At 31.2% G+C, this 22649-nt stretch overlaps 2 protein-coding genes and 1 long non-coding RNA gene across 15 annotated transcripts in view; 1 reads left to right on the plus strand and 2 right to left on the minus strand.

Moving 5' to 3' along the window:
- The window catches only part of LOC139525351 (protein phosphatase 1 regulatory subunit 16A-like), a 61383-nt gene extending 38762 nt beyond the window's left edge, over window positions 1–22621 (plus strand). For 3 of the 12 annotated variants that reach the window (XM_071320572.1, XM_071320573.1, XM_071320574.1), the window contains exons 8-14: window positions 595–670; window positions 2212–2335; window positions 3562–3576; window positions 5376–5450; window positions 15230–15253; window positions 17407–17512; window positions 18439–22621. In XM_071320572.1, the coding sequence (XP_071176673.1) occupies window positions 595–670; window positions 2212–2335; window positions 3562–3576; window positions 5376–5450; window positions 15230–15253; window positions 17407–17512; window positions 18439–19161 (1143 nt within the window). In that variant the 3' untranslated portion in view covers window positions 19162–22621. The remainder of the gene's footprint in view (window positions 1–594; window positions 671–2211; window positions 2336–3561; window positions 3577–5375; window positions 5451–15229; window positions 15254–17406; window positions 17513–18438) is intronic. The other 9 variants (XM_071320577.1, XM_071320578.1, XM_071320583.1 and 6 more) reach the window with 7 other exon arrangements.
- LOC139525362 (uncharacterized) lies at window positions 9403–14110 on the minus strand. Of its 2 annotated transcripts, XR_011664888.1 has the most exons (3): window positions 12992–14110; window positions 12349–12391; window positions 9403–10602 (listed from the first exon to the last, which is right to left on the minus strand). It is a non-coding gene; the product is annotated as an uncharacterized lncRNA (long non-coding RNA). The 2 variants fall into 2 exon arrangements; XR_011664887.1 differs by lacking the exon at window positions 12992–14110 and having other exon boundaries at window positions 12349–12481.
- LOC139525355 (uncharacterized) lies at window positions 10802–12134 on the minus strand. Its single transcript, XM_071320588.1, has 2 exons — window positions 11739–12134; window positions 10802–11687 (listed from the first exon to the last, which is right to left on the minus strand). The coding sequence occupies exons 1-2, from the start codon at window positions 12126–12128 to the stop codon at window positions 10941–10943; spliced, it is 1137 nt and encodes a 378-aa protein (XP_071176689.1). The 5' UTR covers window positions 12129–12134; the 3' UTR covers window positions 10802–10940.
- Window positions 22622–22649: the final 28 nt, after the last annotated feature.

Raw genomic sequence — 22649 nt, forward strand, 5'->3', positions numbered from 1 at the left:
AACTTTTGTCTGAAAAATTGTTGTCTAAGGAAGTTTTGACTGCCACATGAAAAGAAATACAACAGTACATGATGCAAGTGACATTTTATATAACGATGTTAAATGAGGACAATATGTCATTTAACAGTTCGTGAAGTAACATCACTCATTGTATAAATCCCCTATATTTATTCTGTCGTGGTTAAGATGGTAATTGATTTAGAAGCTTGCATCCACTTATGGAAAGTTGAGATTACTCTCCGACAACTTCAAATTGATTTTTGGTTAATTTGTAATGGCTTCTCAATTCATATAAGAGAAAGACAATTTGAACTTAGTAAATCTGATAGATTACAATCAGCTTTACATTGTCAGTGTTAAAACGATGTATTTTTATCTTTTAATTAAATGTTTTATATCTGTAACTGAATATATTGATAAAGAACTAAGTTTCAGACATAGTTTCTAACACGAGAGATTAATTCTAAAGACTGGAGCACTCAATTGAAGAGAATATTAAAGCATGCCAATAACAAACATAATTTGAACTAAAAACATTTTTTTTTGTTATTCCATCTGACTTTCATTCTAAATTGGTTATTTTTCTATTTTCAGCAAGATGTTTTGGAACTATTAGTTAAAAATGGTGCGGACATTGATGCCAAAACACGAAATGGAGAAACACCTTTTGGTATTTATTTAACATTCATAGTCCTTTTTTTGTAAAATTTCTTAAAAGTTTTTTTGGTAGAGGAAACCAGTGTTACTGTTGGTAAACCTTGACTTTTCAGCTAGTTTAAAAATTAGCCACCTGCTTATGGACCAACCATTTAACTTATAGGGAGGAGGGGGGGGGGGGTTATATTTTTTTTATAAAAAAAATATTCTGGTCAAGCAGATAACAAAAAACATTATTCTGAATGCAACTTCCCCCATACCTTACAGTGTTAAATTTTAAAGAAAAAAATCTGATTGATTTAGTTGAAAAACTAAATAACTTTGTTCTGTCTAAAAAAAAAAAAAAAACATTCCCCCCCCCCCCCTCCTTTTAAAGTTAAATGGGTTGCTCTCTTTATATTGTTAAGTGGACCATCTGAATTTTGCAAATGGAGAGATAAGGCTTAGAACCCCTACCCAAAAGGGGTCAATTGTTAACTAGGGCCACTCTTCCTAGGATTCTGACCACCATTTTATTGTACCAATGTGAAGAAAGTAAGTTAATCCCAATCAGAGAAACAAATGTTATGAACTGCTTTATAACAATGATTGAAGACTTCCCTAAAAAGTCAGGAGAAATGTTTTTAAGCATGCAATATTTTTATTGATTAGGAAATGTTTAATCCTTAAGGTATTGTTACCAAGAAAAACAAGTACAAATTTATCAAATATGGACTTTTGATGAGGTCAATACATGATACTTGGACCTGTTATAGTGACTGAGGAAGAAGTCTGAGTGTGAATAATCTGACTCAATGTAATCTAACAGGTCCATATATAACGTTTTGACTGAGTGAAAGTCATTAATTTTTAAATAGTTCATATCATAATAGTGTATTATGGAAATGGACTTCAATTCTTTTTCTGTGGCAAGCAGTAGATTTCAGACCAGAACTACCCTAATCAATAAAAAATTATTTTTCAACAAATTAAGTTCCATTACTCAGCAATGTCATATAAAAAAATTATAAAATATAAAAGCAAGCTTCAATTGATATATAAACAAGTCACCAAAGTTTATGAACACTGCTCAAAGAGTTTTTGGAGTTATAGTCTGAAATACGCATTTATTAATTATGAATTGATTAAAGCAGATTATTACATTGGTTGCAATGAATTACATTGATTTCCCAGTTAGATAAAAACCGATAATTTCACATGTGAAATAAACGTGGTTATTTCACTCTCTGACGTCATACAACAATAGGCGTTGTCAAGACGTTGATAACGTCGGATCAAAACAAATTGTCAATGCGTAGGAAAAAGATATAGTTCCTTACATTTTCTACATTAATTTCATAAAAAAAGCCATTTACCAATGTAATAAAAAGAATAACTAATCGCCGTATTTGAATATCAAAAATAAGACAACTTGTGACCGAACGCCGCTATGGATTAAACTCGTGCTGCGCACTCGTTTAATCCATGCGTCGTTCGGTCACGCGTTGTCTTATTTTTGATATTCAAATACGGCGATTAGTTATACTATAATTCCTATTTTTTTTTCTTTCTCAGATTTGTGTGAAGATCCTGAAATGAAACAGAAGATTTTAGACTTAAAAGATGACCTAGAAAATAAGAAGGCCAGTCGTTCATCTGGTAGTACCAAACGTGGTACAAAACATCAAACCTCACGATCGTAAGTTTATACCCACAGATTATAACCCTATCAGTGTTCTGTGTCAAGTACATGTTTCATTGTGTCTGTCATGTTTTGTTAGTATTTGTTAGTTCATTTAGGATGGTTTTGGTTAAAGTATATATTTTACCTAATGCTCATTCATTTTCATTATTTTGAAGGAATCCATAGAAATCTGAAAGTTAAGAAATATTTTAAATAACGATTGAAAATTCAAAATTTTAAAGAAAAAAAATGTATCAAAGTTTAATATATTTTAAAAGACAAACAGTCAAAGGTGGGCAATCCCTAACAATTATTATTTATGACAAACAAAAATTATAGAAAATATAACCCAAACAAAGGCTCTATAAAAAAATATAAAAACCAATAGATTAGAAAATATTTAAAAGGGGAGATAATCTAGTATTTTTAAGCTGCACTACATGTCAGGCTGCTGCTGAGATGCATAAAATATATTTGAAATATTTCATGTATTTAAATTTGTTAGCATGCAGTGTTTGTAGAGTTTTCTCAGTGATGCTTTTATATACCAAGAAAAAATATTAATAACTTGACATTATTCAGAACTTATAATTATTTATTTTGCATGATAAAGCATATGCTTTTATAAAATTTATCAAATAAACTTTTTACCATAGTATAGCATTAAAACAAACTTAGGAAATAATTTAAAAGATTGTAGTTATCATTAACAAGCATTTATTGCCCGATTTGATAGCACTTTCATATCATTTATTAACATCCTTATTAAAAACTTGTTTTTTTTTATGATTAGTCTTATTTTAATGATGGTTATTTGGGCTCTATAGATTGGAAATTAACCAATGTCTGTGTTTGTAGTACTGGTGAACCATACCAGGGGTACCTTTGTATGTGGGTTATAAATTTTCACAGCAGAGTCATGGCAAGAAGTTTAATCTCAAAATGTTTTACATACATTTTTATAAAGTTTTTTTTTTTTTTATATCTGAGAATGATGTTAATAGTCTTGTTTCAGTAAATTACTCAATACTCAAAGATTTTATAAGACTATAAATAGAAACAAGTTTTGGAACATGACAGCATATAGAAATCAGAATATAAAGTAACACCTAATTTAAAAATTAAATGCATAGATGATATTGTTTACAATACAAAAGGCTGTGAAAGTTTTTATTCCACAGAATAATTCCTTTATTAGCTCATTTTGTTGCACTATCCTCCATTTTTATATGTCTTTTTAGGAGTGGGTCTTCTAAGTAAGTATGATTGTCTTGATGTTATTGGACAATTCTCCACATGTCACCGTCTTTTCAGATCTTCAGTAGCTTCTCGTTAACTGATGTCTTTAACCACTCAGCTGATCATGAATAAACATTGACTAATGCTTCTTTTACTTTTAAAGTACTTTCATTTGAGGGGCCATATTTTGTGGAATTAATGATTAGGCTCTCTCGAAATAATTGGCTGTTATGAATTTGTTTGAAATATTTGCCACTGGGCATTGAGATTACAAAATTAATCATTGAGAAATCATTGTAATAGAGGATCAAATACACTGATAGATTGTTCTCTTAATGTCCAGTGGCAAATATATCATGCATATTTAAAGTGGTCAGTTGGCACTCCAAAGAAAATTAGACCATTGGCCATCACTGTTTATTTTTAATTTTTGAGAAACTCATTTTGCATTTATACTGTGTAAAAAAACAAATCAGTGAAAATGAAAAAATATATTCATATCATTGATTTGAATTAATTCTCTAGTACTATTAAATCCCAGAATATTGGCTTGTTGTGAATGATAGTACTTTGAAGTGTACCTTTTATCAATTAATACATATAAAGGGTAGTACACTCTTTATTATTTATGTATTTACACCCAAACTTATAAAGGTGTTAAATCAATTATTTACACCTGGTTGGTTCAGTTTAATCTGTACATGGAAATTGAAATCAATTTTGTGAAGGTGAACACAACTTCATGTTAAATTTAGCTCAATTCTACCTCAGCAATCACAGTTTTGACACAATGTAATTTTCAAGACAAAGGAGTATGTTCGGTAAGGTCCTAAAATGGCCCCCTTTTTTAGCGTAAATTTTAAATTCGGATTTATTGACCAATATCACAATAAATTATAGCTAATACAGTGACTAGAAAGGAAATAAGCCATTTTGATGAAAATTTTACGTTTCTGCGTTTCATTATGACGTCAAAAGTTGTACGCATTGATTTTTCACCAAAAAATCAATAAAAACAGGTAAATTTCTATAGATTATTGGACAGGAAACATAGAGCGCATACGTCGACAACAAAGATCTTTTGAAATAATGTTTGTGAAGACATTTCACATATCTTATTTGAATATTAAGTTTGTCGACGCCTGCGCTCTATGTTTCCTGGTCCTTAATTTGGTTGAAATGCAGCTGATTTTGTCAAATTTCACCAAAATCCCTTATCTTGACCTTTTTGGGATGTAAAAATCAACGTGTTAGAATTAAACTTTGACAAAAACAGTTGTGTTTAACTTTCTCACATGACTTTAAGGCAACTTAAAACATTTATTGTCTTGTAACTATGAATTTTATAATTGGGGCCAAATATGGCCCTTACCGAACTTACTCCTTTAATGAGATTGACCTGTTGAAAGAAAATGAATATTCACCTTTATAAGTTTGGATGTATTAAAAAAAAAATTAAAAAATCATAGACTTCATTGTTTCAGCTGATTTTATAGGTCTGAATTTGGTTGAAATTCCTATTGGGTGCTACAAACAATTACATTTTTATGTGATTTTCTGTTTTGATCCAGAATTTTCATATCTGTCTTACAAGATGATCGTAGCTCACCATTGAGACATGAAATATTTACGTATTCATGGTTAAAATATGAATTATCCTCAGGATTTTCTCCATTGACAGTATGAATTATCTCCCTTATATATACATTCTGTATACATGTATTTGTATTCACCATTTACTTATAATTTGCTTCTTACATACAAGTTTAGCGCATTAAGGAACTAATATCATTATATGTGTGTTGTAATTTTTCAGCCTAGGTAGTTCGAGCACGATGTATAGCTCCACTAGTTCATTGAACGAGCCTCGGTCTCACGGTCTCCATCACAGGTGACATCACTGTAACCTTCATTTAACTGTGGCTAACGTAACATCTACGTCATTCTGTCATGTGCAGCTATCACCACTCAGAATATAACATACTCATCAGCTAGGTTAAAAGTAGAGGGGGAACAAAATATTTTTATTTTTCAAACATTTGAAATAAATAGTTACGGAAAAGAATTCTTGATTGTTTTAGAAATTGATCTTCTAATGTATTTACCATTTGATTATCGTTGCATAAAATCATTGGAAAAAACTACTTTTAAAACTATTCTGTGTGGTAAATGTGATTGTTTGTTTTGAAGGTTGCTAACTAATTTTCACAACTTTTTAATCAGTGTTTCAATTTAAAGTATTTCAAAAGTGTGGCTTTAATATGGAAAAGAAATCCTGCATATGAAGGAGATATGTTTGCCTTTCCATTGGAATAAAAGCAGTGAACTGATCATTCTTTCAGATGTTAAGATTCCAATAGCTGCACATGATGTTTTGACCACTAGGAGCATGCAGAGTTAAGGGAATCCTAATATATTTATAGTAATACACATCTCAGTTAGGGGAATCTTAATGTATTTATAGTAATACACATCTAAGTTAAGGGAATCCTAATGTTATTTATAGTAATACACAGGTCTAGGGAATCCTAATGTTATTTATAGTAAAACACCAGTCAAGGGAATCCTAATGTTATTTATAGTAATACACAAGTCAATGGAATCCTAATGTTATTTATAGTAATACACAAGATAATGGAATTCTGTGTTGTATATTGTGATATACTGAATCAAGGGAATACCCAAGTAACAGGGGAAATTAATTATAGAAATATACATCAAGAGTAAACCTAAGATATTAATAGTGCTGTACATCACATGCCATTCCTGGGTATCCTAAGTAATTTTTGGAAATACACATGATTTTAAGGAAATCCGTTTGATTATAGTAATCCTCATGCTTAAAATTATTCATAAAAATTTTAAGTATCAAAATCAATTGGAGATAATGATGTTTTCTATTTGCTTTTTTAAATGAATTCAAAATGGAACTCCCCTCCCTCTTTAAATTTTTATAGTTTCCTTGGCCTTACTCTTAAATACAAATTATTATTCTGTAAAGAACCTCATTAATTTGTTCTCGTCTGTAATAATTTTTTGAACACCTGTTACTGTACGCATTGTTGAAACTTTTAGTTAAGGGCAACATTTGACATTCTAAATTAGAATGTTATATCTCTTCAGCATGATTTTAGCATGGACTGTTTATTAAACTGTATGATTTAGTTGTTCTATTTTTGTTGACAGTATAACTAATAGCTGCATGATATAATAACCACATTATGTATGTAAACTTTCTAAAAGGTGGATTTTCTCTGTTTATATTGGTTTTAGATATACAAATTTACAGACTCTGTCTCAGTACAAATAGCAAGTTGAACAATTGCTATATATTGTACTAAATCATCTCTGTTATTGATTGACCAAACTAACCTCAACTTGGAAGGAAAAATTAAAGTAAAATGTTGTCATGTAATTAGTTCTGATTAATAAAATATATAGACATGATGATGCTATTTTAGACCTTATTGGTTAGTTCCAAAATGTCAGTTTCCAATGAAATTGCATGGAAAAATCTTTTAAAATTTTGTCAGATTAAGATAAACTAAAACAGTTTTCATATCAGTGATCATTGTCTGAAATTGGCAATACTACAAAATCAGTTTTCTTTGAAACTTTATAATAAGGGATTTACATTTTTATGTGCTTTTGATATGATTATGAAAACAGAGAATGTCTATCTACATATAAATGCTGCTGTCTGCTACATGTGTTGTATTGACTATTTTGAAATTATGTTCTACGTGTACATGTTCATTTAGACTTGAAGTGCTGATTTAGAATCACTGTTTATTTATTTGATAAATGTTGATGCTTTTTTATTTATTTATTTAGTTACATTTCATAGAGACTTGTCAAAAAGGCTATCATAAAGGTTTACATGCTTTCAAAATTCTTGAAGACCCTGTATTTTCAACTACAAACATATATGTTTCTAAATCTTTAATTATTGCTACAATGCTGCAAGTCATTCTTATATGCAATTCTTATGACATTGTGTGTAATGCTGGAAGTCATTCTAAAGTGCCAATACAATGACATTATGTGTAATGCTGCAAGTTATTCTTATGTGCCAATCATATGACATTGTGTACAATACTACAAGTCATTCTAAAGTGCCAATACAATGACATGTGTAATGCTGCAAGTTATTCTTATATGCAATTCTTATGACATTGTGTGTAATGCTGCAAGTCATTCTAAAGTGCCAATACAATGACATTATGTGTAATGCTGCAAGTTATTCTTATGTGCCAATCATATGACATTGTGTGCAATGCTACAAGTCATTCTAAAGTGCCAATACAATGACATTGTGTACAATGCTACAAGTCATTATTATGTTCCAATTATATGACATTGTGTACAATGCTACAAGTCATTATAAAGTACCAATCATATGACATTGTGTACAATGCTACAAGTCATTATAAAGTGCCAATCATATGACATTGTGTACAATGCTACAAGTCATTCTAAAGTACCAATCATATGACATTGTGTACAATGCTACAAGTCATTATTATGTGCCTATCATATGACATTTTATACACAACACAATTTAAGATTTATGTTTATTAATAAAATATCAAAACATACTAAAACTACAACTAAATAAACTGTATCATAACAGTACATATCTTTCTACATTGTATGACAAACTATATAATACATTATTGGCTTTCTGGGGGCTACTCATTCACTTAAGAGAATTGAAATAAACATTTCAAACTATTCAAAATATGAGAAAATAAATTCAAAACTTATCAAAATATGAAAAAAATAAAAATAAGCGATTAGTAAAAAATGTTCCTGTGGCGATCCCCAGGAATGAACCTATTTGTTCCTCGGCAGGAATGAACCTATTTCCTGGGGTGATCCCTAGGAATGAACCTAGTTCCTGGGGCGATCCCCAGGAATGAACCTATTTTCCTCGACAGGAATGGACCTAATTCCTGAGGCGACCCCCAGGAATGAACCTAGTTCCTGGGGCGATCCCCAGGAATGAACCTATTTGTTCCTCGACAGGAATGAACCTAATTCCTGGGGCGATCCCCAGGAATGAACCTAATTGCTCCTGGGCGATCCCAGCGTAGTAAAAATACTACTTAAAATACAATTTGTTCCTCGACAGGAATTACCTATCTGATGTATTATTGAATTGGGGGAGTATGATTCCCCTGGAATTAAAAGCAAAGGCACATATCATTTCCATAAGAGTAGCCCCTAAACAAGAGATGAACAAATATATATATATATTTAAACTAACAAACAAGATATATAAAAGAAAATATAACATGTCATATAGCAATTTCAAATCACTCTTTCTATAACTTCAATTTGTATAGATGATATATTTTAGACTTCGCAGGAATGCATTGCATGAAAACACTTTAGCTTGAATGAAAATATAACAAACTAAACAACTATATGAATATTCTAAACAGAAATAACAGAAATACCAAGAACTTGCAGTCAGAATTACACAATATTGATCTGACTGTAACTTAGAGTAACACCTTTAAATTTTAACATATTTTAATACATCCATATCATACCTATCACGTAAGCTAAATACCCAGTTAATGCACCGGTGTAGTTGGGGCTGGTGGGTGGGATAACTGATTGTAATTGCATCAAATACAACGATGCTTCCTCTCAATTCATCAACAATACTCTAACCCCCCTCTAGGGCACTATTCCTACTAAGCTAAAAATAGATGTTATGTAATTTCCTAAGAATAGACTAGATACCTGCCTGCTGAAATCATTGATAACAGATACATTGTATTGTGTATAAACTATAATTTAATAAATCAAATTTCCTTTTATACACAACACAATTTAAGATTTATGTTTATTAATAAAATATCAAAACATACTAAAACTACAACTAAATAAACTGTATCATAACAGTACATATCTTTCTACATTGTATGACAAACTATATAATACATTATTGGCTTTCTGGGGGCTACTCATTCACTTAAGAGAATTGAAATAAACATTTCAAACTATTCAAAATATGAGAAAATAAATTCAAAACTTATCAAAATATGAAAAAAATAAAAATAAGCGATTAGTAAAAAATGTTCCTGTGGCGATCCCCAGGAATGAACCTATTTGTTCCTCGGCAGGAATGAACCTATTTCCTGGGGTGATCCCTAGGAATGAACCTAGTTCCTGGGGCGATCCCCAGGAATGAACCTATTTTCCTCGACAGGAATGGACCTAATTCCTGAGGCGACCCCCAGGAATGAACCTAGTTCCTGGGGCGATCCCCAGGAATGAACCTATTTGTTCCTCGACAGGAATGAACCTAATTCCTGGGGCGATCCCCAGGAATGAACCTAATTGCTCCTGGGCGATCCCAGCGTAGTAAAAATACTACTTAAAATACAATTTGTTCCTCGACAGGAATTACCTATCTGATGTATTATTGAATTGGGGGAGTATGATTCCCCTGGAATTAAAAGCCAAATGAAATGAGTTCATAAAATGAAAGAATGAAAGCCCCCAAGAAATAATAATGCTAGCAAAAACAAATGTAAAAAAAAAAAAAAATTACATTAACAATACAATAATTTCAAAAACAACACATTTCTGTTGTGCTTTAAAAAGAACCATCTACCAGTTCTGAAAGAGTGATCACAGTAATCACATCTCTCTAACCCAGACGGATAAAATAACTCTGTCTACATAGTTAAAGTTCTTGCGTTTAATGCTTAAAGAAGTGTGACTAGTTCTGACACATTAACTATGAATGCATGAATCAAGGTATCGTCCTCCTTATATATTCCGGTGCTATATAGTTCTGAAGTCTGCATCAAGATATAGCTATCCTCATATCTAGTGCTTAATAGTTCTGAATTCTGCATCCGAAAACGATAGGTTAAAATAAACAAGTTGAACTGTTGTCTAACACATTATACTATATATGAAGGCAGGCATCAGGGTATTGTTTTCTTATATATAACGGTGCTATAAAGTTCTGAAGTCTTCATCCGAAAAACGAAGGTTTTAATGTCTGTATCTGTATTTTCCTGTAAAATAAAATAAAAGAAACAACCTGGGAAGTCTTAGTAATCCTTAAACAAGAGAGTCTAAGTGGAAATACTCGCTGAGTTAAATATAACACATTAATACATAATAAAAGATAATATGACCTGTGGCGATCCAGCAGGCGTAGTACAATACACATAATTAAATTAACCTGTAGCGATCAAGCAGGCATAGTACAGTATACATTAAGATAATGAATGATCTGTGGCGATGCAGCAAGTACAATACGTGATCCAGCAGGCGTAGTACAATATACATAAATAAAATAACCTGTGGCGATCCAGCAGATGTAGTACAATTCATGTATACATAAATAAAATTACCTGTGGCGATCCAGCAGGCGTAGTACAATATATATAAATAAATAACCTGTGGCGATCCAGCAGGCGTAGTACAATACACATAAATAAAATAACCTGTGGCGATCCATCAAATGTAGTGCAATATACAAAATCAGAAAATGACCTGTGGCGATCCAGCAGGCGTAGTACATACACATAAATAGACAGAATGACCTGTGGCGATCCAGCAGGTGTAGTACAGTATACATAAATAGAATGACCTGTGTCGATCCAGCAGGTGTAGTACAGTATACATAAAGAGAATGAATGACCTGTGGCGATCCAGCAGGGTGATACGACCTGTGGCGATCCAACAGGCGTAGTACAATACACATAAATAGAATGACCTGTGGCGATCCAGCAGGTGTAGTACAGTATACATAAAGAGAATGAATGACCTGTGGCGATCCAGCAGGGTGATACGACCTGTGGCGATCCAACAGGTGTAGTACAATACACATAAATAGAATGACCTGTGGCGATCCAGCAGGTGTAGTACAGTATACATAAAGAGAATGAATGACCTGTGGCGATCCAGCAGGGTGATACGACCTGTGGCGATCCAACAGGCGTAGTACAATACACATAAATAGAATGACCTGTGGCGATCCAGCAGGTGTAGTACAGTATACATAAAGAGAATGAATGACCTGTGGCGATCCAGCAGGATGATACGACCTGTGGCGATCCAACAGGCGTAGTACAATACACATAAATAGAATGACCTGTGGCGATCCAGCAGGTGTAGTACAGTATACATAAATAGAATGAATGACCTGTGGCGATCCAGCAGGGTGATACGACCTGTGGCGATCCAACAGGCGTAGTACAATACACATAAATAGAATGACCTGTGGCGATCCAGCAGGTGTAGTACAGTATACATAAAGAGAATGAATGACCTGTGGCGATCCAGCAGGGTGATACGACCTGTGGCGATCCAACAGGCGTAGTACAATACACATAAATAGAATGACCTGTGGCGATCCAGCAGGTGTAGTACAGTATACATAAAGAGAATGAATGACCTGTGGCGATCCAGCAGGGTGATACGACCTGTGGCGATCCAACAGGCGTAGTACAATACACATAAATAGAATGACCTGTGGCGATCCAGCAGGGTGATACGACCTGTGGCAAACCAACAGGCGTAGTACAATACACATAAATAGAATGTTTTTTTTTTTTTTTTTTTTTTTTTTTTTTTTTTTTTTTTTTTACGACCTGAAATATAATATATGTAACTGTACTGTATGAAATGTACACCTGGGGAGATCCCTGCATGTGTGGAGCAATCTAGACTAAAGATATAAACACAATAAATAAATAAATGTGTGCTACATGTACTATGTGCTGAAATATAATAGATATAAAATAAATACATACATGTATGCATAACAATACTGAGAAATGTCCATCTTGGAAGATCCTGGAATGTGTAAAATAATCTAGTATAGAGATAGCAAATAGAATAGCGATATGAACGTGATAAAAACTGTGTGCTTCATGTACTATGTGCTGAAATATATATACATTTAAATTCATATAATTCTTAATATACCGTACGAAATATACACCTGAAGAGATCTTGGACGGTTGTGGAACCCTCAGGAATAAATATAAATATGATAAAAACTGTGCTATGTGATGAAATATCATACATATAAAATAAATACATATGACTGAGAAATGTCCTGGAAGGTGTAGAATAATCTAGAATAGAGATACATGTACATGTAGCAATCTAAAATAGCAATATGAACATGATAAATACTGTGCTTCTGTCTACATGTATGTGGAATATAATACATGTACATAAAATATAAATTCATACTAAATGTACGAAATTTTAACCTGAAGAGATCTCTGTCGGTGTGGAACAATCTAGAATAGAGATAAAGATACCGTGTGATACTATGTGCTAAAATATGAGACATTAATACATAGTATTACTTATTTAAATACATGTATGTGTCTGCTGTTATTACAGATGTATGTTGTGCTTATCAATAAAATAAAAAAATATTACTTATACTTAACAAAGGCAAAGTTTCCACCAATCCAATACATTCAGTTGCATATCCTTAAGAAGTTCAGACAATATACGTGCTGAGTATACATATCTTCGAATCTCCATGCTGCTCTTCACACCCTACTCTGCAGTAGTATATGATAAACCTGTATACTAGCCTAGTATATGGTAAACCCGGTGTGTTCTGTATGATCTAAGCGTTCCCTCAGTGCCCTTGGACTAGTGTTGAAGAACTGCGGAATTAATACATTGTAAGGACTAATCTGGAACTATATCTACGTTGAAGCAAAGTGTCCACCAGACGCAGTGGTTCTGCATAAAACCATAACAAATGTATATATCTCATGTATCATGATCACTGACTTCCGAGCCTGGGCGGTAGAAACATGCTTATCGGCTGCTTATCAAAGAGATTAAGCATTAAAGGCAAATGGAATGTGTATGCATAGCTAGTGTGCTGATATAGCATGAGTTCAAACGTAGTGTTTATGGAATATAGAATGCCGTCGACATAGCGATAAAACTGGCGGGCCTAATGTACGGGAAACTGTAATGATACTGACATTTGGAAAATGCTAACCAACATTTATTTATTAATTCAAGCTGTGTATTAAATATTAAACGAACGTTTACACACTTAGTCTACTCAATCGTGTAATGTTATTGTTTACAAATATGCGTTGCATTGTGGGATCGCGCACTTGAAAATGCTGTCATGGCCGAATGTCTCCATATCGAAATAAGGTCAATCAGTCATTCTCATAGCGTGAGCTGGACATCAATGTTCTTGTTCTCAACTCTACAAGAAGAGTTAATCCAGTTTCGAAATATTAAAGCTCATAATACGATTATCTGTGTTACCTGGGCGCGTACGTATCCATAGCACGTACTTGGACAGTGACATTGAAGTGATAATAATTACTCAATCAAATGAACAATATCCAATCACTATTCCAAAGAAACGTATATCTATGTCAATATCCGTTAACATAAAAGATTTTTTCGAATATGGTTCGAAAACAGTAGATAATAACTGATTGTAATTGCATCAAATACAACGATGCTTCCTCTCAATTCATCAACAATACTCTAACCCCCCTCTAGGGCACTATTCCTACTAAGCTAAAAATAGATGTTATGTAATTTCCTAAGAATAGACTAGATACCTGCCTGCTGAAATCATTGATAACAGATACATTGTATTGTGTATAAACTATAATTTAATAAATCAAATTTCCTTGTGTACAATGCTACAAGTCATTATTATGTGCTATCATATGACATTGTGTACAATGCTACATGTCATTCTTATGTGCCTATCATATGACATTGTGTACAATACTACAAGTCATTCTTATGTGCCAATCATATGACATTGTGTACAATGCTACAAGTCATTCTTATGTGCCAATTATATGACATTGTGTACAATACTACAAGTCATTCTTATGTGCTATCATATGACATTATGTACAATGCTACACGTCATTCTTATGTGCTATCATATGACATTATGTACAATGCTACAAGTCATTCTTATGTTCCAATTATTTGACATTGTGTACAATGCTACAAGTCATTATTATGTTCCAATTATTTGACATTGTGTACAATGCTACATGTCATTTTTATGTGCCAATCATATGCCTTGTGTACAATACTACATGTCATTCTTATGTTCCAATTATATGACATTGTGTGCAATGCTACAACTGTAAGTCATTCTGAAGTTCCAATCTTATAACACTGTGTTCATGATACAAGTAATTCAAAAGTGGAAATAATATGAAATTGTGTTCAGTGTTGCAATTCATTTTTAAGTGGCAAGGGTATCTTTCATTATCATCTAAAACAAAAAATTCTTGGAAAGACAAAAAACTCATTTTCACTTAAATGCAAATATAATCATGCATTGTCATACCATTGATATCATCATGAATATACAAATCTTGTTAATATCATGATGAATATGCAAATCTTGTAAATATCATCATGAATATGTATATCTAATAAATGTTATCATGCACATGTAAAAGTAGTATAACATAGATTGTAGACTAATCACACTTTTTCATGTCTGTAGTCATATCGTCACCAATAGATTAATGAATAATGAAACACAGTTGTGTTTGTACATAGTTATTTGTCATAGAGTAGTCCATCACAAGTCACTCATGTAGAAAGCATTTATAATTTTTATTTTTAGATATAGTAATAAATGTTCCTTCTTTTCAGGCATTCTTCGGATCATTCCCATAGGTATCCCTATATTTTTACGTTGGAATGTGTTTTGTTATATTCTTTTATTTTATGTTTGGAATGAGCTTTATGTTAATCAAACTTTTAACTTATTATTTTGTTGGTTAGTAGTATTTATGTTATTTTATATTATTGTTTATACTAAATATTCTGTTCACAGTACTCCATTTACTCACATGACTGAAAGCTACATCCATAACTTGACATCAGTCATTCCTTGTCAAAAAAAATTAATGTCCCAAACACAGGGTACAGCTGGACAAGAATCTTACTTATTTCAAAATGAAGTCAGAAATCAGATAAATATTACTGGATTAACCAAATTAACATTGCTATAAAAACACTGGGACACAAGATAAACACAACAAGGACATAGAAACACTGACCTAAGAGGAATACAACATGGTGATAGAAACACAATGGCATAATGCATACACAACTTGGTGATAGAAACAATCTGTTATGGCACTAAAACACCAGTAAAAGTTTTCTTTATAGAGTTATAACCATACTTGTCCAATAGAACTATAGGATAAAAATTTACATAATTTGCACAAATACATAGTGTTTGGATCTATCAGTATGGTCAAAGAAAGATAATTCAATTGCTTCATTTAATGAAGTTCGCAATGCGACAGAGAAAATCTGACAGAGCCTAAGACAAGGTTACTGACTGTTGTCATGCACATTAACATAAGTTAGAGTCAAACTGATTTTGTTTTAAGATTCATTTCACATATAAAAACTTTGTATCAACTCACAGCATGTTTAGATCTACAATAAACTTGGTATGATGTGAAATTAGTCCTAGAAACCAATATAGAAAATTAGAAAATGTAGTTGCATAAGAAAATTTAAACATAAAATAGTTTCTCTAATTCTTTGTCAATTTATCCCTTTCTGCACCCATTGTATAAAAAAAATTTAATCAACGTGTGGTTCGTTTGATCTCAGTACTTCATTGGTTAAAATCCGATTATGACGTCAAATTTTCTTGCTTTCCTCTGAATTTCCTATTGTGAGGGCATGAAAAAAGGAGACCATGCCTGATGATGTCACATAGAAAGAACACATCTTTTTGCAGATCATTCGAAAAGAAGGAATAAGTTTGCCTGCATAATGTTAGAAAATCATTAGAGAAACAGATTCCACCACCAAATCTCTTGTAATACGATATTTATCCACTCTCGACAGTTAAATTTTAAATATTTAAAACACTGGGGCAAGACTCGTGTTTTAAATTTGAAAATTTAACTGTCTCGAGTGGATAAATATCGTATTACACTCGATGCAGTGGTAGAATCTATATGCATATATCAGTTATCACCTTGTGTCAAATTATCAGATCACTAATCACAGGTGTTTTTACAGCAACTATTGGTTTAAATTTTGGACTGATATAAATTTCAGACCTTTAACCAACTGTAAATGTTTAAAGAATATATAATTAAAATTTGTTTAGGATAGCCATTGTTTTCTCTTTCTAAAATGAAGTCTTTTTCATTTTGTTTTTACAATACATGAATAGTTCACAAACAAATAATCTTCACCCTGCATTATCTAAAAGTTTAAGTGAAGAATTTTTAAAATTATTTGATTGAAAATATGAATTGCCATGTAAACTAAAAAAAAATAACAAGTTTTGGCATGTTTGATCACTGTTGAAATCATTATGACATCATAAATATACACTTTGATAATTAATAATATGTTTACTGATAACATAAGCTATATGCATGAACCTTCATATTGTTTGTTAGGAAGTATATCTCACCCATATACTGAATAAAGGCATATTTGTACTAAGGCATATACCTTTTTAAGAGTTATAAATTTTGACTATTATTTAGCACTTTTAATTGATGTATACGGACCATCCATAGTGATAAACTTAGAAGACCTTTGAAAATGATAATGAAAGCTCAAACCGATTTAAGTTAAAAGTATTCAATGATGTTTTTATTGACGAGACAGCGGATCTAAATCTATATAAGGGTAGACAATCCAGTTTATTTTGTAGTTTCATTTTCAGCACATCTATCAAGATATTATAATGTAAAATTGCCATTTTTAGCACATCTATCAGGATATTATAATGTAAAATTGCAATATTGATTGAAGAAAAAATTGACATATTTATTTTGTTTTTTCAGTGCCTCTATCAGAAGGACTAGTATGAGAGGAGAGAAGAGTCAGCTGTTTATGAAGGAAGCAAAAGAAGAAGCAATGCATTTTGGTTGGGGGAAAAATGATTTGGATGTAAGTGTTAGACCAAAAAAGAAAATGAAACTTACTTAGGCAAACTGAACTGAATTGTGAAAATTCTTACATTCGATGGATGGATGGAATTTTAACAAATATAAATAAGAAGATTTGGTATGAATGCCAATGTGGCATACTGCCTATCCTGGTATAGGAGGCAATTCTTATATAGCAGAATGTAGTAAAATTTCTATGGTTAAAGAAAAATTCAATATGTACAAAATGTAGAGTAAAATGTATGTGTAAAGTAAGTTTTGACACACCAAACCATCAAAGATATATGTCCAGTTATGACACATATTGACTCTGAAAATCAAAGCATGTTATAGTGCCCCAAACACTTGTGATGTTTTTATGCATATATTTTAGGAAAAACATATCTGAACCTCAACATGGAAGATTTCTGGACTAATGTATTTCTTAAACTTGTTAATTTTATAGAGTTTATGAAATTTTCTTCTTTTTAAGCATATATTTGCAGTTATAATATTTTTTAATAAAATTAATTTCTGATGAAAAGATTTGTAAAGGTATATTTATATAAAAAAAAGATGGTATGATTGACAATGAGACAACTCTTCACCAGAGACCAAATGACACAGAAATCAACAACTATAAGTCACTGTACATCCTTCAACAAATGTAAAACAGCTCAAAATGGAAAACTAACGCCCAAATGTATGTACAAAATAATGAACGAAAACAACAAATATGTTACACGGCAACAAATGCAACCACTGAATTACAGGCTGCTGACAGGCACTTAAAGAATGTTGCAGGGTTATATTAGTTTGAAGGTGCCAACCTTCCCCTTACCTGGGATAGTGGTGTAACATCACAACATAAAATTATTAGATATAGTACAATCTTACTTATATGAATTTTAATATTTTATGTGATATATAATCTTATACTTTATCCAGGAGGAGGATAAAGAGAATTCACATAGCACAAATATTGATGATGTTGAGTTGATTATTGATGACGAAATTGACAAAAATCGTCATAGGAATGAACATCATGAAGAAAGACATCATGAAGAAAAACGTCAACAACAAGAAAAACCGACCATCATACGACAGGAAATCAAGAGGGAAGACAGTGAACGGAGCTCACGGAGTGGTGGAGGAAATGACATCTCTCGACGGACCTCCTTTAACAAAAGAAATCAAAAACCTGACATTCCACAGAACAGGGACCAGTCCATCCCAGACAAACCTTACGAACTCAATCATGATGATTCTCGTCGGTCTCAGAACTACGATCATGAAAATTCATCAACAAACTTACCAAATGTAAACTCTGGTTCATCTTCCTCACTTACATCTAATAGATACCCTTCAGGGACCCCATCATTGAATTTATCAGAACTGAAAAAACATAGGTCTGATAGTCGAAGCCGAGAGAATAGTGTGACGGCTGTCGACAGTGCTGTACAAGACATGTTCTTAAGTTCTCTTAACAACAGAAATAAATACAGCTCATCACCTTCACAAAGTAAAGATCAACATCAACATTCCAAAAACAATGGACATAATAATAATACGCCATACTATCCTAATGAAAGTATGAAGAAATTCAAAGCTCCTGGAGGTGCTCCTGTAGTAGGAGGAGAAGAGAAAGATGGATGTTGTAGTATCCTGTGATATAATTAGATATTTTAGGGTATTAATTTTTAAACATTTTATATAATGTAATATTGCTATAATGTGTGGAGTACTAGACCTAAAAAGAAAGTTGACCGTATTCAGTTTATTTAAAGGACGAATGTACATGGCAAATTATATAATTTTTTTTACTTTTTCATATAAAAGGTTGAAACGATATACTTTAAAGTTACTTATTTTACAACATATAACCATGATACATGGATGTAATTTTATGCAGTCTTCTGTTCAGAGGTTGATGCATGGTATGTTTCTTTAGGTGTCAATTAATACATTGAAATAACATATTAAAAGTGCTAGGTATATTTTATTTAACATGGTTCCTAATATAATAGCTTAGATTTCTCAAACTATTTCTGGTAAGGACAGTTGTATTGAAGTAGATATTCAAAGAAGTGTTACAATTACTTGGAATTAAATTTTATACAATGTAGAAATTTATAGGGAGGATTATATAAGTATTAATTTCTGAGAATATAGATCATATAATTACAGTTTAACTTAAGATAAATGCCAACACGTCTTTGTATTTTATGAACATTAAAATAACGTCTTAGAATACAAAAATCTATTGGTGTAAATATATGTTTTATTTCTGGATTTCTATACTTCTATATTTTTCAAGTAAGCATAGAAGTATAGTTTAGTTTATTTGATAATTTAGAGACATTCAGTAACAGTAACTAATATAGGAATATAAAGCTTTTTATACGCTAATGTTATATACTCTAGACAGGGTGTGCTTTTTGGAACCTTTTGAATATAATGAAAAGAATTAAATAGAATTACAAATATATTTGCTATATATTAAGTTACATTTTAAGTGGGCTAGTTTTGATAATTCTGTGAGGCATCTATCAAGATTCCTAGATAAAATCAATCTCTACTATTAAAGGAAGCAAGAGCTGTGAAAGAAAATTATCTCCCCTTATTGTATGAAAATTATCTCCCCTTATTGTATGAAAATTATCTCCCTTATCTTAAGTATTTTTATTGTTAAAAAAAAGTGTTCCCTCTTTCTTTCCATTCTCCAATTATTCTAATAAAGGTCTTTATTCAAATACTAATGCAAACGTATTCTAGGTGCAATATTTAACTATTTTTGAAAACTTTGATTGATCCATTGTATACATTAAAAGAAAGCTATGTTTTACAAATACAATGTAACACTGTCTATGTTTTCTTATTAATACAGATGTATTCATTTCTTAAAGATTAGGTTAATAGTGCATTAGTATTAATACATTTACATCAAGGGTTTTTTTTGTTTTGTTTTGTACTAGTTTTTTGTTAGATGAACACATATAAACATATATATATAAGTTGCAGTGCTTCTTTATATACCCAATCATTTTTATAAAATTTGTTTGTCAAGCCTTGTTATATTTTGTGCAAGTGAATGATGTGTTCTGTTCTGTACAGGTATGATCCTTCTTTATATAGTTTGTCAGTAACTAAAATGATCATGAGTTTCTTTGATGCCTTTTTTGGCATGCGTGAAATAGGACATGCCTTTTCTTTAAAATGTCATAGTTGAGAGCAAAATTAATACTACTGTTTTTCACTATAAAACTTAACAAATCATAATACATTATTGAAAAATATGAGCTAAAATAGTTCAGATTAACAAAAAATTGAAGTATTTAGATAATTTTGTTGCACCTTGCTGCTGAGGAATAAGTTAATGTGAAATCTCTGATATAAATCAAGTATACAGAAAGTCCTTTTAAGCAGTAATATATACATAAATAAGACAAATTTAAAACAAACATTCCATGCTTACTGAAAACCTCATTAAAATAGGACTTAAATAGGTTTCATATGTATATGTATGTGTGTGTTCTCAGTATATTTTTACATGATTTTCATTTAGTTCTTATTTGTATACCTCATACACTTATTAATGTTGCTATATTTTGTGCAATGGTCCATGTATATCTTAAAATAAGTCATCCAGTTTCATTTGTTAGGAATCAGATGATATTCAAAGTTCTGTAAACATTTTTGACAGCATGTAAACACCTGATGCAAAATAGCTGAATTATCTCCCTTTGAAAGTAAATTGTTTAATTAAGGACTGTTTTTAAAAATTCTGCTCAAGTGAAACTGTTCAATCATCATCTTGAATTCATTTTTATAAACAGTTAGTGTTTAAACATTTTTGATGAATGAGAAACTCTAAAACAATCTTAATTTTTTACACTTCGATAACATTTGTTTGTTACCTTGTTTGATTTGGAATGAATGTCTTTGTCACATATATGAAAATGTTTATCATTGTATTATGATTTCAGCTTTTGGAAATTCTATGTTTTTTTTTATCCATTTGGGTATTTAAAAGTAAACATAAAGATAGGATAATCTATTTATAACTTATCTATTTTGAAAACTGTATCCCTAAAAGCATTTAAATTAACTGAATTCAGTAGGAAATGTAATGATAAAAATATTGAAGATTTGTTACACTATAATTCTCTTGAAAGTGTTATACAAAGTAATCATTCCAATATTGGTTTTGCTCACACGTTCAAACATTCAGGTTTTTTATATGAACTACAAGAATAATGAACATTCACCAACTAAACAGGAAGTAATTTATTTTATAGGACAAATCTGACATGTTATAAATGAATTTAAAAAGTTATATAAGGTCAAATCAATTATTCCTTCTATCCTCAGGTAGTCTTTGCATTATATATTAAAGGAGTAATAGACTTTTGTAATATAATTGGTTATGAATTGCCAATTAAGGTGAAAATATGAACTTTAAAATAAACTAAAATACTTTCTACACTGTTTATACTTATTTAAGTGATGAATTTTCAAAAATTGATTGCTAAAGGTGAAACCGTATTACAAATATAGAGGAAAACTATATATAATTTTAGTATTTTACCTTATGTGATGAAAGAAGACATAAATAAACCAACTAGCATTTTCCACTATACCTTTGATCATCCCATAAACTGATAACTCTATCCTCATTCCCATTATCATATCATTAAGATATACACACTGATTTTGTTTTTTACAATAAATGATAGTTATTATAAGTAATTAAATCATATTTTCCATCTTTAATATAACCAGTTCATTGATTTTGTGAAGACTTCTATTTGAATCCCCTGGTTAATAGAATAAGAAAATGCACAGAATAGGGGGGTTCAAATTGAAGTCTGGTAAAGATTTTCATGCAGAAATAGATTGTTTGAAGGATTGCTTATTTATTGAAGAAGAAATGTAAAACACCTATCTATGTTTGTAAGGTTGTCAAGTACATAATAATATACAATATTTTGTACATTTTTTTAATTTGTAAATTTTATTTTTTAAAGTAAACATTGCTCACATATTTGTTAAGTATGATGTTACAATGATGTATGTTATCACCTTGAGAGGGAGAATGGCACAACCTGAACAAAATATTATATACTGAAAATTTCTTTGTTATTTTCTTGGCCAATATG

This window comes from Mytilus edulis, chromosome 5 (assembly GCF_963676685.1).
Source record: "Mytilus edulis chromosome 5, xbMytEdul2.2, whole genome shotgun sequence".
NCBI lineage: Eukaryota > Metazoa > Mollusca > Bivalvia > Mytilida > Mytilidae > Mytilus > Mytilus edulis.